This window comes from Belonocnema kinseyi, chromosome 1 (genome assembly GCF_010883055.1).
Source record: "Belonocnema kinseyi isolate 2016_QV_RU_SX_M_011 chromosome 1, B_treatae_v1, whole genome shotgun sequence".
NCBI lineage: Eukaryota > Metazoa > Arthropoda > Insecta > Hymenoptera > Cynipidae > Belonocnema > Belonocnema kinseyi.
In genome coordinates, this window is record NC_046657.1 from 86205497 (window position 1) to 86220968 (window position 15472).

The 15472-nt window shown below is 23.4% G+C and overlaps 1 protein-coding gene across 1 annotated transcript in view; it reads right to left on the bottom strand.

The window, feature by feature from the left end:
• The window catches only part of LOC117174305 (beta-catenin-like protein 1), a 35022-nt gene that overhangs the window by 11395 nt on the left and 8155 nt on the right, over nucleotides 1–15472 (bottom strand). Inside the window, exons 3-4 of the mRNA XM_033363293.1 lie at nucleotides 10219–10550; nucleotides 6210–6433 (exon numbers count right to left, since the gene is read on the bottom strand). Coding sequence (XP_033219184.1) covers nucleotides 6210–6433; nucleotides 10219–10550 — 556 coding nt within the window. The remainder of the gene's footprint in view (nucleotides 1–6209; nucleotides 6434–10218; nucleotides 10551–15472) is intronic.

Sequence of the window (15472 nt, forward strand, 5' to 3'; positions counted from 1 at the left end):
CACCCAAAGGTCACGAGATCCCGCCGATCCATCGCATTGAATCCATTTTCATTGGCTCCCCCAGCTCTAGCTTGGTCGGCATTGTTGGCCGACCCATTGTCGAAAGCCCTGCGCGTTCTGTTGTTTTGAACCGCACTTACTACAACTATGTTTGGTGTTGTCATTGTTGTTCTAGGGTTCGGTATCCTAGAGTCACCATTCTAGACACCTCACCCAGGTGCCATTCAGCTTTCGGCACGGTTTTCACACCTCCGCTTGGGGGTTAATTCCTTCGGGACTACCCCTGGACAATTGTCGGCGACTGCTTATTTATTTTTGTAACCATATTCAGCAGAAACACTTGATACAGGGTCACTCTATCCGCAACCCGAGGACGCGTTCGGTGGCTTTGTCATAGGCCCTTCGGTTTGATTCTAGAGGAATCAAAACCGAACCGAATGGTAGAAGATAAAAAGTTAAGTCAAATAATTGTTTTGAAAACTGACTGGAAACAGATTACAATTTAGTATTAAACTAACAATTAAATATGTTACTAATTTTAAAACAGGCAAATTTTAATTGCATCAAGAAAGAATTTTTTTTAGTATAAAGACGTTATTTATTTCTACAAAAATCGGTTTGTTGAAAAAAAATACATGCGCGCGCGTCCAATCATTGTCAAATTATTAAGAAGTGCTATCCGCCATTTTCGATTAATACCTCGAAAGTATCGAGTTTACAAGAAATGTAAGCTTATATAAATACTACGTTAAATACAATTAATCAATAAAACAGAGGTCTTCGGCAATTTGAAATAAAAAATTTAATTCTTCCAGTTAAAAAAACATAACATAGAATCCACGTAGCTACAGTTAGTCAAAATCAGGGGGGTGCTCCAACTGTACTTCCCAATCTAAAAAATGTGTCATGAGAGCTGAAAACGGCCGCGCAACGGCGCAAGTATTAACTTTCTTCTACGAAACCATGCAATACCATATGAAAAATGTATGAAAATTACAAAATAAATATGTAAAACCCTTTAAAATCATTTTTTTTCTGTATAGTCTAGAGTCTGGTAGTAAATGAGACTTGTGTACTTACTTATTATTTTGTTTAATATAGGAAAAGGCGGCATAATTAAAATAATTCAAACAAAAATTGCATATATATTCAGAACTTTTTAAAAACAATAAAAAAATAAATAACGAATACGCAAATGAATGAAAAAAATTCAAAAAATATACATTACCGACTTATAAAATTTCCCAAATTTCAAATAAGGACAATATTTTAAATTGTAAACAAATAAAATATCTAATTTATAAATATCCGAAACTAAAATTCACCGACTTCGCGACAGAATTATAAAATAAACGAATTATTGAATTCCCACAAATATTTCAGTTCCCAAAATTTAGAACTAGTGAACATAGTTAATTGATTATGAATTTATAAGCTATTTATGAAATTATAAATACGGAAAACAACTTTATTAATCGTTAATTAATAATTTATTCATTATTTTCGGCAATTTTTAATTTTAGTAATAGAAATATTTATATATTTTATAATTCGGTAAACTTATAATTAGTTCATTTAATTATTTGTGGTATTCTTAGAATAATTGAGAACAAGCAAATAAGTATTAGAAGTTTGCTCCTAAATTTATATAAATATAATTTTTATAAGATTTAAAAAAAAATTATAAAAAAAAAGAATTTTTAATATTTCAGACGTGTAAGCAAAAAAAAAACTAGAAGATTTTTAAGATTTTTTTTATATTATTTTACAAAGTATAATAAGACAATCGAATCTTTTTAAAAGATGTTTAGGACTTTAGAAGTTGGGAAGGAACCAAAAAATATTTGATAAATTTTCGAAATTTTTTTTCAGTTTTCATATATTTATAATCTATTTAAAACGTCTTAAATTTTTGAAAATATTTTTAACTGACTAGAATTTTTCTAAACATTGTTAAATAACATTCCAATTTTTTTTTGATTACCTTAAAATCTTATAAATTTTCCTACAAATTTTAAACAAATTTTCTTATTCTCTTAAAAACGTTCGAAATTATTTTAAAGCACCTAAAGTTTAGTTTTAAAATCTTTAAAAATCTAAATTTCCGTAAAACTTTTACAAGTTTAAAATTTATTTTGAATATCTTCAATTTTACTTAATATTTCCTGAATTTACTCGATTTTATATTTGTATTTATTTTGTAATGTTCTGAAATTGTACAATTTCGCTTTAAAATCCTGTAAACTCTTTTTCGAAGTCTTAGGGAATCGTTTGCTATGTTTAAATACCTTTTTTAATTTTCTCTTAAAGTTTATTTTTCAAAATAAAAATATATTTAAAACTTTTTTTAAATTCTTGTCACACCTTCTAAACTAATATAATCTATACAAATTATTTAAACTTTTCCCTTCACAAAATTCTTAAAAAATCTTTACAAGTTCTAATTATTTTTGAATCGTTTCAAAACTTCCGAATATCTGTTAAAGTTACTAATTTTTTTTCTAAAATTATGTAATATGGAAAAATTGCAAACATGTACTTTAAAATCTTTTACACACTTTTTAAAAACTTAAGGAAGTAATTCAAAATGATTTATGATGATTTGTGTATTCTCTTTACACCCTGAGAAAATTCAGTTTATCTAAGAAATTTGTAAATACTGAAAAATTAAAAATATTGTCTTAAACCCATATTCTTTTACCCGAGATTTTGAAATCATCAAAACTTACAATTATTTTAAAAAACTAAACGATTTTTCCTCAAAATTAGAAAAATCCACCTGTGTTTTTCCCAATAATTACATAAATAAATCGTTTACTTCCTACATTTTTAAGAGTTTGTAACGGCTCTACATTTCAAAAGTCATATAACCGTAAGAACAACTGCAAATACAACAACCGTAAAAATACTTTTTTTAAACTAAAAAATTAAAAAAGAAATTCCGTATTGCCTTAAACAATTAAAAGTATCAATATTCAAAAATAATTATCAATTAATATTAAATAAGCAAAATAAAATATAATCAATATTAAATCTTAGCGATAAAACATTCCTAATTTTTATAGATTTTTAAAAATTATAAATTTTCAGCTCAAAAAATTGTTTATAATAATTTTCAAGGAGATTCTTTTCGGTTATAATTAAGCAGCTATCTAAAAAAAACCTTCAGGTGATATTTTTATGTAGAAATTTAAGTTGTAATCTGTTTTTCGTAAAAATTATAAATTTGGCATGCCTTTCAGTTACCCTACGCAATACAGCATCAGAGAAAAATTTAAAATAATGTAATTTTCGATCATGTTTGCGATAAAATCTTCTTACTCCGTGTACCTTTTTTTAAAAAATAAAAAGTTGCAGATGAGAAACTTTGTAAAGTAATTTTTAATTTTGAGGAATTTATAAAAGAATGTGCGAGAAAAGCATATTTTTTAAATAAATTTTCTGTAAAAGGATGTCTATTCAAATCCTGGAAATAATCCCTAGTAATTTTTTACAGATATCTCAAATTTTTTCCAGGAATAATTTTTCATAGTACTGAGCCATTCGGAAAATTATATTAAGAAACATTCTCAAATATATATTAACACAATCGATTAAATAATTAAATAATCCTAAGTTTTGAAGGAAAAATATTGCATTTTCGACAACATAGGTGATTTTTTAACCAAACAATTGATTTTTCAACCAAAAGCATTAATTTTCTACCAACAAAAGCGATCTTTGAACAAAATAGGTACATGAAATCTCAACCAAATAGTTCAACTTTCAAAGAAAAAAGATGAACTTTTAAGCAAATTGTTGAATTTTGGACTAGAAAAGATCAATTTTCAACAAAAAATGACTAGTTAAAATTACAAATAAAAAATTAATTTTCTTGAAAAAAATGCAAACAAATTAATTAACCGAAAAATTGTCAACCAAACAAAAAAATATAATTTTTAAAGAAAGTGATGAATTTTTAACTAAAATGATGAAGCTTCAACTGGATAGTTGAATTTTAAACCAAAAAGGTGAAATTTCAAATGAAATTATGAATCCGTAACTAGAATAGTTCTATTTTTAACCGAAATGATTGATTTTTAGCGAAAAAAATTATATCTTAACCAAAAAGAGTAATTTTTATCAGAAAAAACAAGTTGTCAACTAAAAAAGATAATTTTCGACCAAAAATTGAAAAGTAAAATTTTTAGTTTAAAAAATAAGCTTCAACCAAAGGTGAGATTTTTTAACTGAAATGATAGAATATTTACCTGAAACAATTACATTTTTAGTAACAAAAATTAATTTAAAAAAAAAAATTCAAAAAAATTGTTAAGGTTTTAAGTCGAAAAATGACATTTTATTTTAAAATAATTCGATTTTAAAGATTTTTGTTCATTTTTATTTTGCAATCTTACCAGATCTAAACATTTTGCTTTAAAATCTTCTCCATCATTTTTAGAAATGTTAGGAAATCATTTGTTATGTTTAAAAACCTTTTTCAATTATCTCTTAAAGTTCATTTTTCAATATAAACAAATTATTTAAAATTGGCACATGAATATAAGAATTTTCTTTTTTTTAATCTTGTCAGACCTTTTAAAACTTCTAAGTTCTAAAAATTATTAAATTTTTTCCTGCATTTTTTATATATTCTGCAAAATTAAAAAAATTGCCCTAAAATCTTTCCGAGTCTTCTTTGTTTATTTTTGAAATCTTCTAAAATCTTTTCAAATGATCTTTTCAAATGAATTTTTCGAAATAAGAAATTATTTAAATTTTTCTTAGGAACCTGAAAAAATGTCTTTCATTTTCGTGAAACTTTACAAAATTCTTTAAAAATCTTTACATGACTTAATTAATTTCGCCTTGCTTCAAAAATTTTGAATATATCTTAAACTTACTCAAATTTGTTATAAAATTATGTAATATGGCAAAATTTTTCTCTAAAATCTTTCACACTTTTTAAAGATTGTAGGAAATAATTCAAAATGCTTTGTGATCTTCTTTCGATTTTCTCTTGAAATTCCTTACAAAACAATTATTTAAAAATTTTCCATGAATTTTAATAACTGTTTTTCACACCTTGATGAAATTCAGTTTACCTAAAAAATTTGTAAATCTTGAAAAATTAAAAAAAAGGTCTTAAAGTCTTCCATATTTTCTTAAACCACATTTTAAAATCTTTAAAACTTAAAATTATTCTTTGAAAATAAAACGAAAACACATGGGCCATTTTCAACTCTCGGTGACAGGAGGCTTTAGAAAATTGGCATGATCAAACAAAAATCATCATAATTTGAACCATATTTAGAACCTTTTAACAATTTTGGACTATTTTAGGGCAAAATTCATTTGTATTTGTTGAAAAACATTAAATTTCAATCCAATAATTTTAGTTTGCAATAATTAAATTTACAAGCCTGGACAATTTCAGATTTTGTTAGTGTTTTTTATCAAAAAATAAAATTTCTATTAAAAAATTATTAGATTTCAAAGAAGATTAATAATTTTCGAATAATTTCGGGTTAAATTTGAATTTCACATTAAAAATTGTCATTATAAAACAAAAATCATTATAATTTAAGCAAGATTTGGAATCTTTTAACAACTGTGAATTATTTTAGTGTTTTCTTTTTTTCGTAAAAATTTGTACTTTTAATTTAAAAAATTATATCACAAAGAAGATTCGTAACTTTTAACAATTGAAAGTTATGTTGTCGTTTTACAACATCAATCTATATTTTTTTTAAACATTAAATTTAATTCCAATGATTTTTGTCTGCAATAATCAGATTTGGAAGCTTGGACAATTTCTGATTTTATTACTGTTTTTTCGTCGAAAAATGAAGTCGGTTATTCAAAACAAAATTAATTAAATTTAACAGAAGAATTACTTTTCAACAGTTTTGCAACAATTTTAGATTCGGTTTTTGTTTAAGTTATTTCCGTATAAAATTGCTATTGTTAATAAAAAATAATTATATTTCAAAGAATATTTAAAACATTTGAGCAGTAATGGGTTATATTATTATTTTTCATCGGAAATGAGTATTTTTAAACGAAAATGCACCGCTTTGTTTTTTTGTAGATTGTACAATAATATATTATTCGGAAGTTAATATATAAATTTTGATCAATCATTGAAAATAATATTGGCCCTGATTTTCTTTTTTATCATTTTAAATAATAGATACTATGAAACACAATAATTATAATAAGATTCTTACCGCCAATTGTTGGAGAAGAACATCAACTCCATCCAATTCTCCCAAAAGGGTTGCATTTTCTTTTGAGTCCTGAAGCAGAATTGAAAGCAATTCGCTCGCGTAAAGCTTGTTCGCATCGTACGGCATTTTCGCTTTAATTCTTTTTAATAACCACTGCATTAATCCCTGTTTCCCTGCTTCTGTCCTCAATATTGGTCTAAACTCTAAAATATTTTCGAAAATAGCTGTAACAAAAAATAAGAAACTTCTGTGAATTAAAAAAAGAATGTTAATTTTAAAGATACTTTTAGCAGTTTTAATTAAATTAAAGAATTGTTCCGAACGAAATCATTTTCATTTTGACATTTTTCGAAATCAATCATTTATAAACTAAAGATCTTTCAAAATTCAGTATTTCAAAACATTAATTTGAAAACTGTACAGTAAAAAATTAAATAAATTATAATTCAAAACCTTAAGACTGAGAAAATCTACAAATTAAAATTGTTTACAATTTTACAAACACTAAGTGTTAAAACTTTAGAATCGTTTTTCATTTGAAGTGATTCGAATTGTAAAATATCAAATGAGAAACCTTCAAGATTGTAAAATTTGAAACATGATGCATGCCAAATTATAAATTTGTAATATTAGACATTTTTAACCGTAAACATATTAAAATACCATATATCAGTTTTTGACCCAAAAATTAAAAGTCAATAAACCCAAATACGGCTACTTCAAAGATTCAAAACTCAACCTTAAAAATTAATCTTTTTTTAATTCGGCATTCAGTTCATGACATATTTTTTTTAATAAGAATAAATAAGATTTCCTTAAAAAAAAACCTGTGAATTTCACACTTGAAATTGAACAGTTTTAAATTGTAAATCTTCAATATTTAATCATTTTAAACATCACTAAAACTAGAAATACTTAAAATTTTGAAAATTCAAACATTCAAAATTTCAACTATAAACGATTCCAAACTATTTTTAATACTGTACAATTTTTAAAAGGTAAATAAGGAATTTAAACAAAAAACAAATTATTTAACACATTCTTTCAAACGCTTTTCGTTTCAAATTGTTGAAGTCTTCAAAACTTTATTTTAAAAATTCTTTAACATAAAATGTGGACTCAAACTTAAATAAAAAATTTATGTCCCCTGATAGCAAAAAATGTTAGAAATAGGTATGGCAAAGTGAATTATATCAAATTAAAAATTTTGCAATTTAAAGTTGAACATTAGAAAGTTTAAAAATTCACTGTCGTTTTCCTATTTTTCCAATTATTGAAAGATTTCCCTTTGTGCAGTCAAAGCAAGAAATTAATTTAAAAAGATTTTTTAAGTCTCCAATTGTTTTTGAACTTAAAATTGAAATTTATTAACTGGAACATTTAAATGCATGTTTGCTATTCACGAAAACCAGGACATGTAATTTTTTCTATGATTTTCCTATCTCCTTAAAAAGGCATGCTGAAGATAAAGAAATACCTTAAAATATATTGGCATTGTTGAGGAGTGAAAATAAATTAAACAAATTAATTGAATCTTTAGAGCGGCGGAAAACAAATTTACAGGCTTGCATATCAAAAAAGTAAGAGAAAAATTAAATTGGTCAATATCTTCTGTACACTGTTTTTTATTTGTAATGCTGAAAATATGGCCCATTTTCAAACGCGTACAGTTTTTGCTAATAATCAATAATAAAAAATTAAATATTTTTTTTGTTCAATTTATTATTTATTAAAAATATGGACAAATATTAATGTTTTTCTCGATTTTTGTTTTCATGAAAATGTATTTTTTTAAAACAAATTTTGTTTCGAAATTTTCTTTCATAAGACTACTTTTGCGAGAAAAATTTTTTTTCATGAAATTTCTTTTCATACATTTTTTCATAAATTTTTTTAAATATATTGTATGAAAAAAATGGTTTTTTGAAAAAAAAAATTGACGTAAAAAATTTGTTTTTCGAAAATAAATTATTTCAAGTTAAAAAAAATTTAATTCAACTTTTTTTTTAAATGTATAAAAAAAATGTTTTTGGAAAAAAACGAAAATTTTACAAAAACAATTCTTTTTTGAAAAAACAAAAAATTTTTCATAAACTTTCTGTTTTTTCGAATCAGAAATTTTTTCATACAATGTTTGTTTTTTTCGAAAATAAATTGTTTCATAAAATTAAAAAATAATCGTACCAAATTTTTTTTCTCGAAAAAACACGAATTTTTCATAAACTCTGTTTTAAAATAAAAGAATTTTTTATAAAAATGTTTGTTTTTTCAAAAAAAAAATTTTATTCGAAACAAAAATTGTATGAAAAAAATTGTTTTTCGAAAAAACAACAATTTTTCTTTACCGGAAAAAATTTTTTCATAAAATTTTTGTTTTTTGAAAAAGAAATTTTTTCATACAATTTTTGTTTTTTCGAAAGCAAATCGTTTCATAAATTTTTTGTTTTTTCAAAAAAAAAAATTTTATTAAAATTTTTTTTTCGAAAATAAACTGTTTCATAAAATTAAAAAATAATAGCACCAAATTTTTTCTCTCGAAAAATCAAGAATTTTTCATAAACTATATTTTTTAGAAAAAGAATTTTTTTCATAACAATGTTTGTTTTTTCGAAAAAAAAATTTTATTCGATTTTTTTTCTCAAAAAAGAAAAATTTTGTCACGAAATAAAAAAAATGTAATTTAAAAGAAGTTATGAAAAAATTTATTTTAGAAAAAAAAAATTTATGAAAAAAATTGTTTTTCGAAAAAACAACAATTTTTCTTTATCGGAAAAATTTTTTCATAAAATTTTTGTTTTTTCGAAAAAGAAATTTTTTCATACAATGTTTGTTTTTTCGAAAATAAATTGTTTCATAAATTTTTTGTGTTTTCAAAAAACAAAAATTTTAATAAATTTGTTCTCGAAAATAAATTGTTTCATAAAATTAAAAAATAATTGTGCCAAATTTTTTCTCTCGAAAGAACAAGAATTTTTCATAAACTATGTTTTTTAGAAAAAGAATTTTTTTCATAACAATTTTTGGTTTTTCAAAAAAAAAATTTTATTCGATTTTAAAAAAAAAAAAAGATTTTGTCACGAAATAAAAAAAATGAAATTTAAAAGAAGTTATGAAACAAAAAGTTATTGAAAAAAATTGTTTTTCGAAAAAACAACAATTTTTCTTTATCGGGAAAAATTTTTTCATCAAATTTTTATTTTTTCGAAAAAGAATTTTTTTCATACAATGTTTGTTTCTTCGAAAATAAATTGTTTCATAAATTTTTGGTGTTTTCAAAAAGAAAAATTTAAATCCTTTTTTCTCGAAAATAAATTGTTCCATAAAATTAAAAAATGATTGTACCAACTTTTTTCTCTCGAAAAAACAAGAATTTTTCATAAACTATGTTTTTTAGAAACAGAATTTTTTTCATAACAATGTTTGTTTTTTCGAAAAAAAAATTTTATTCGATTTTTTTTCAAAAAAGAAAGATTTTTGTCATGATATAAAAAAAAATTACATTTAAAAGAAGTTATGAAATAATTTATTTTCAAAAATGAATTTTTCATAACATTTTCGTTTTTAGAAAATAAATTGTTTCATAATATTAAAAAAAAATTGTATGAAAATTTTGTTTTAACACAAAAATTTTATGAAAAGAATTGTTTTTCGAAAAGTTTTTTTATACAAATTTTGTTCGAAAAATAAAAATATTTCTATGAAATTAAAAAAAAAGTTTAATTTTTATAAAAAAAATTGTATGAAAAACAATTTCTTTTCGAAAAAAAAGATATGAGAAACAATTGTTTTTCGAGAAATATGGGAGACACATGGGAATGCAAGGTGTGATAAATAAGGAGAAAAAGTTAGGGGTAATAAGGGGAAGATAATTGATGGACTGATTGGAAGTGAGGAGGGGGGAGCGAAAGTAAGATATGTTAGGGGAAATGAGAAGAGTGAAAATTAAAGGTAGGAAAATAAGTTGGGGAATGTAGGGGGAGCGGAAAAGTGGGAGGTTTGAACGACTTACCCATTGTATTGTGGACTCCGTCGCTTTCTTCCTTAATAGCTTCGTCGAGCCTCTCAAGATTCTGCACGAGAAGGGCAAAAACTTGCTGTTCGACCAATGCATCTATTAAAGAATCTACACTATCGACAGTGTCTTCGCGATCTTCCATGTCTGTCAGATCTTGTAAAAGAGTAACAATGCCAACTGCAATGTCGGTATTTTCATGGGCCAAAAGTTCGAGTAAAGAAGGAACCAAACTCAATTCTACCATTGTCGGATACAAATCTGGAGTTGTGGAAACTTGTCTTAGCTCCTGGATCGTCTCATGCAACTCTATTTCCGATTCCATAAATCTATAATAAATTGCGAAAATTGAAATATTTTCAAGCTTTCGAATATTACAAACAGAGAGAAATTTCCTAAAAAGGAGGACAACCAGGTGGCCTCTCAAACTTTAGACAAAAATATAATAATAATTATCATTAAATATTTATTGATTTATTATATAAATTTGGAAAAGAATGATACATTTTAGAACTCCAAGGTAAAATATATAATGCAAACTATTGTAAAAGAAATTTTAGACTCTACAGCTCAAAATGTTCTCAAAACAGGGGAAATAGGACGATTTTTCAAGAAAATGGGGGAATAAACTTCTTTATATAACATTAACTCAGGTACCATATTTCTAAGATTTCATGTCGATATTTTTTCAATGCATTTTCAACAAAATAATTCAGTTTTATAGCTGAAAATTCAAATTATTTAGAAAATATTTGACCCCTTAGCTGCATTTCTAACGAAAAAGTTCAATTTATAACCTGATAAGATAAATATTTAACCATACAAATTTTTTATAAGACAGTTGAATTTTCAACCAAGAAAGATGAATTTCCTACAAAAAAGATGACATTTTAATTTAAAAGAACCAATTTCCTATCCAAAACCAGATTATGTTTTTACAAAATTATGGAATTTTACAACAAAATAATGAAATTCGAAATAATGAAAAAGATGATTCGTTTGAAAAATAGATTAATTTTGAACAAAATAATTAAATTTTTAACCAACTATTAGAATTATTAATCAAAAGAGATTATTTCTGAACTAAAAATACAATCGTAGACTTTTTAATGAAAAAGACTACTTTCAACAAAAAGAAGATGACTTTTCTACCAAAATATGAAATTTCAATCCAAAGATACTGATTTTCTATCTAAAAAGAGGAATTTTCAACAAAACAGTTAAATTTTACACAGAAAAAAGATTAATTTTTTACAAAATAGTTGGATTTTGACCCAAAAAATAACATTTTGTAACAAATAGTCGAATTTTTATCCAAAAAAGTTGAATTGTAAACCCAAAGTGTTAATAGTAGACTTTTAAATAAAGAAAATTAACTGTGCACAAAAGAGATGAATTTTTGATAAAAATGAGGACTTTTTAATAAAATAGTTTAATTTTTAACAAGAGTTTAGCTTACAACCGAATAATTTTATTTTAAACTAAAATGACAAATATTTCACCGGAATACTTGAAATTTGTAGCAAAAAAAAAAAGAATTTTCAAACAAGAAAATTAACTTTCACAGAAAAATATAATTTTCTGAAAAGAACATTTTTTTTTAACGAAATACGTGAATTTGAAACGAAACAGTTGGATTTTCAATTCAAAAAGACCAATTTTCATTGAAATTGTTGAATTTTTAACATGAAAAGTTCAATTTTCAACTAAAAATGGTTTTCAGTTTAAAAAAAAAGTTAACCAAGCTGATGAATTTTCAAATAAAATTATGGATCTTCAACTGGAATACTTGAATTTTATGCCAAAAAGATTCATTTTTAACCATAAACATTATTTTTCTGTGAAAAAATACCAATTTTCCACGATGCACATAATATTATCCAACAAATAGTTTAATTTGTAAACACAAAATATCAATTTTCAAACAAATAGTTGAATTTTCACTAAAAACAAAAGATAAATTGATTTTCAACAAAGTAGTTACATTTTCAAAAAGAGGTAAATCGTAAATTCAAAGAATATCCTTCTAAAAAAAAATTAATTTTTAACAAAGAAGTTAAACTATTAACCAAGTAATTAAATTTTTAACAAAAAAAAAGATGAATTTGTAACAAACAATGTAAAAAATGTATATTATAATTCAGAAATTTTTCTTCTTTGAAATACTGCTTCTACTCTAAAAACTGTTTAAAGTGATTTCTTTATCTAAAATTTAGAAGAGAAAATGTTCAAAGTTTGAAGAATTCTGTCTTGGAAGAGGGATTTTTTAAAATTCCGATCTTCTAAAACCGAATTGTAATTCTTTACGAAAATTCTCGTTCCCTACAAAAAACTTTCTGTTTCACGTAAAATTATATTTCTTTACTGAAACTCTGCCTAAAAATAAAACGATAATTATTATTTAAAATTCCGTGGTCCAAATCAGATAAATGTAGAGTAAGCAAATAAAAAAATAAGTGTATTAATATTAAGTACCTAAAAATATATTTTTAATTTCATATTGAAATAAAAACTCTTTGGATGCATGAGAACTACTAACTAATGTCAACAAAAATAAATACTCTTGAACAATAATGAATTAGAATTTAATAAGTGTAAACTGAGATAATTTGAAAAATCTAAGATACATAAACCTTGGAATAGTAAATAAATCCGTAATTTAATAAAGACACTCATATGCCCTGCAACTGTGGATAAAGTAGAAATCATTTTTCGAAATTCACAAAAAGAATTAAAATAACAAGGTGTCTTAAATCCTGGGAAAAAAATCCTTGAAACTTCCAGTTTTTTTTGCAGATATCTTAAGTTTTTCAGGTACAGTTTTCATTCTACGGAGCTACTGAAATATTCCGCATTCTTTTTTAACAATCGACTCAGAATATGTGTAAAATTGTACTAGTTTATTATAAATAATTTTTTTTCAGTTTTCAGGGATTCAATTGTTTAATTGAGAAAGATTTAATAAAATTAAATTACAAGATATTCTTAAATATATTATCACTATGGATTATTTAAATAATACTACATTAAATTATATTTAAACCAATTTAAATTTATAACTTTTCAATTTAAAATATTATATTTACAACAAGATACATTAATTTCTTAAATAAATAGCTGAATTTTCAACAGAAAAGATTAATTTTCTACCAAAAAATACGAGTTTTAAAACAAAATTCATGAATTTTCAGCCAAATAATATAATTTTAAATGGAGAAAGATCAGTTTCGAACCAAAAAATAAAAGTTACATTTTCAGCTAAAAAAATTAAATTTTCATCTAAAAAAATTAAAAACAAACTAATGCATTTTTAATTAAAACGATAAATCTTAAAATAAAATAGATCAATTTTAAACCAAAAAAGATTACTTTTAACCAAGTAGTTTTATTTTTAAGCAAAAAAATTAATTTTCAAACCAGAAGATTAATTTCCTACCAAACAGACCATTTTTAACAAAATACACGATTTTTCAACGAAATAGTTCATTTTTCAACTAAAATTACGAATCTTCAACTGAAATAGTTACATTCTAAAAGAAAGAAAAAGTAATTTTTAACGAAAAAAAAATCATTTCCAAACAAATAATTACTTTTTAAAGCAAAATAATAAGTTTTTGACTAAAATTATGAATCTTCAACTGGAAACGTTGAATTTAAACCAAAAAGATTCATCTTTAACTAGAATAACTAACTTTTGAAGAAAAAAAAACGAATTTTTAACTTCAAAATCTACTAATAAAGACCATTTTTAACAAAGTAAATGAATTTTCAAACGAAATATTTAAATTTTTCACTTAAAAAGTCACATTTTCAACCAAATAGTTGAATTTTTAACTAAAATTACGAATCTTCAACTACAATAGTTTAATTTCAAGCCAAAAAGATGAATTTTCAACCAAAGCGATTAATTTCTGTAAAAAAGATGCATTTTTCAACAAAATACATGAATTTTCAACTAAATTTGAATAGTTACTTTCTCAGTTAAAGAAAAAGTAATTTTCAACGAAAAAAAATAATTTTCGAACAAATAATTACTTTTTAACACAAAGTAATAAGTTGATAACTAACAGTAAAAATCTTCAACTGGAATATTTGAATTTAAACGAAAAAGATTAATCTTTAACTAGAATAACTAACTTTTTTAACAAATTAAATGAATTTTCAACGAAATAGTTCAATTTTCCACTTAAAAAGTCACATTTTCCACCAAATAGTTATATTTTTAACTAAAATTTACGAATCTTCAACTGGAATATTTTAATTTCCAAGCAAAAAGATGAATTTTAGACCAAAAAGGTTCAATTCTACCAAAAAGGATGAATTTTCAACAAAATACATGAATTTTCAAATAAAAAATATAAATTGTCAACCAAAAATCGAATAGTTATATTTACAATTAACAAAATTAATGTTCAACCAAACAGATAAATTTTGAACAAAAATGTTCAAATAATCAATCGAAATAGTTACTTTTTCAGTCAAAAACAATAATTTTCAACGAAGAAAAAATAATTTTCAAGCAAATAATTACTTTTTCAAACAAAGTAATATGTTTTAACTAACATTAAAAATCTTCAACTGGAACAGATTAATTTAAAATACAAAGATTACTCTATAACTAGAATAACTTACTTTTGAAAAAAACGACCTTTCAACCAAAAAGACTATTTTGTAATAAATTACGTGAATTTTCAAAGAAATAATTAAATTTTCCACTTAAAAAGTCACATTTTCAACCCAACTAAAAAAATTTGAAATTTTAATTAAATGAGTTGGATTTGCAACCAAGAAAGGAATTTCTGTCAAGTGAGAAAAAACATCACAAACAGTTATTTTTCGACTAAAAACGATCAATTTTCAACCAAAAATAAAATAGTTTAATTTTCACGTAAAAAAATTAATTTCAAATAAAAAACAAAAAAATATCCACCATAATTGTAAAATACAGTAATATAAAGCTACTTTTACAAATAAAGAATCGATGTTAATTAATTTAATATTGCCATTTAAAAAAAATACACACTCCCTCGAAAAAATTCCCTGATATTAATTACTTATTAGTTAATTAGTTTCTTAATTTTTCTCTATTTAGCAACAAAAAATAATTATTTATTTTAAGGTTATGTGATTGATTATTTAATATGATTTTTATTCTAAAATTTTATTTAATTTTAAACTATCTGCATTACAATTATATTACTTTTTGAAATTATTATGATGTTGTGGAATGTATATCAGAATTCAATTTTCA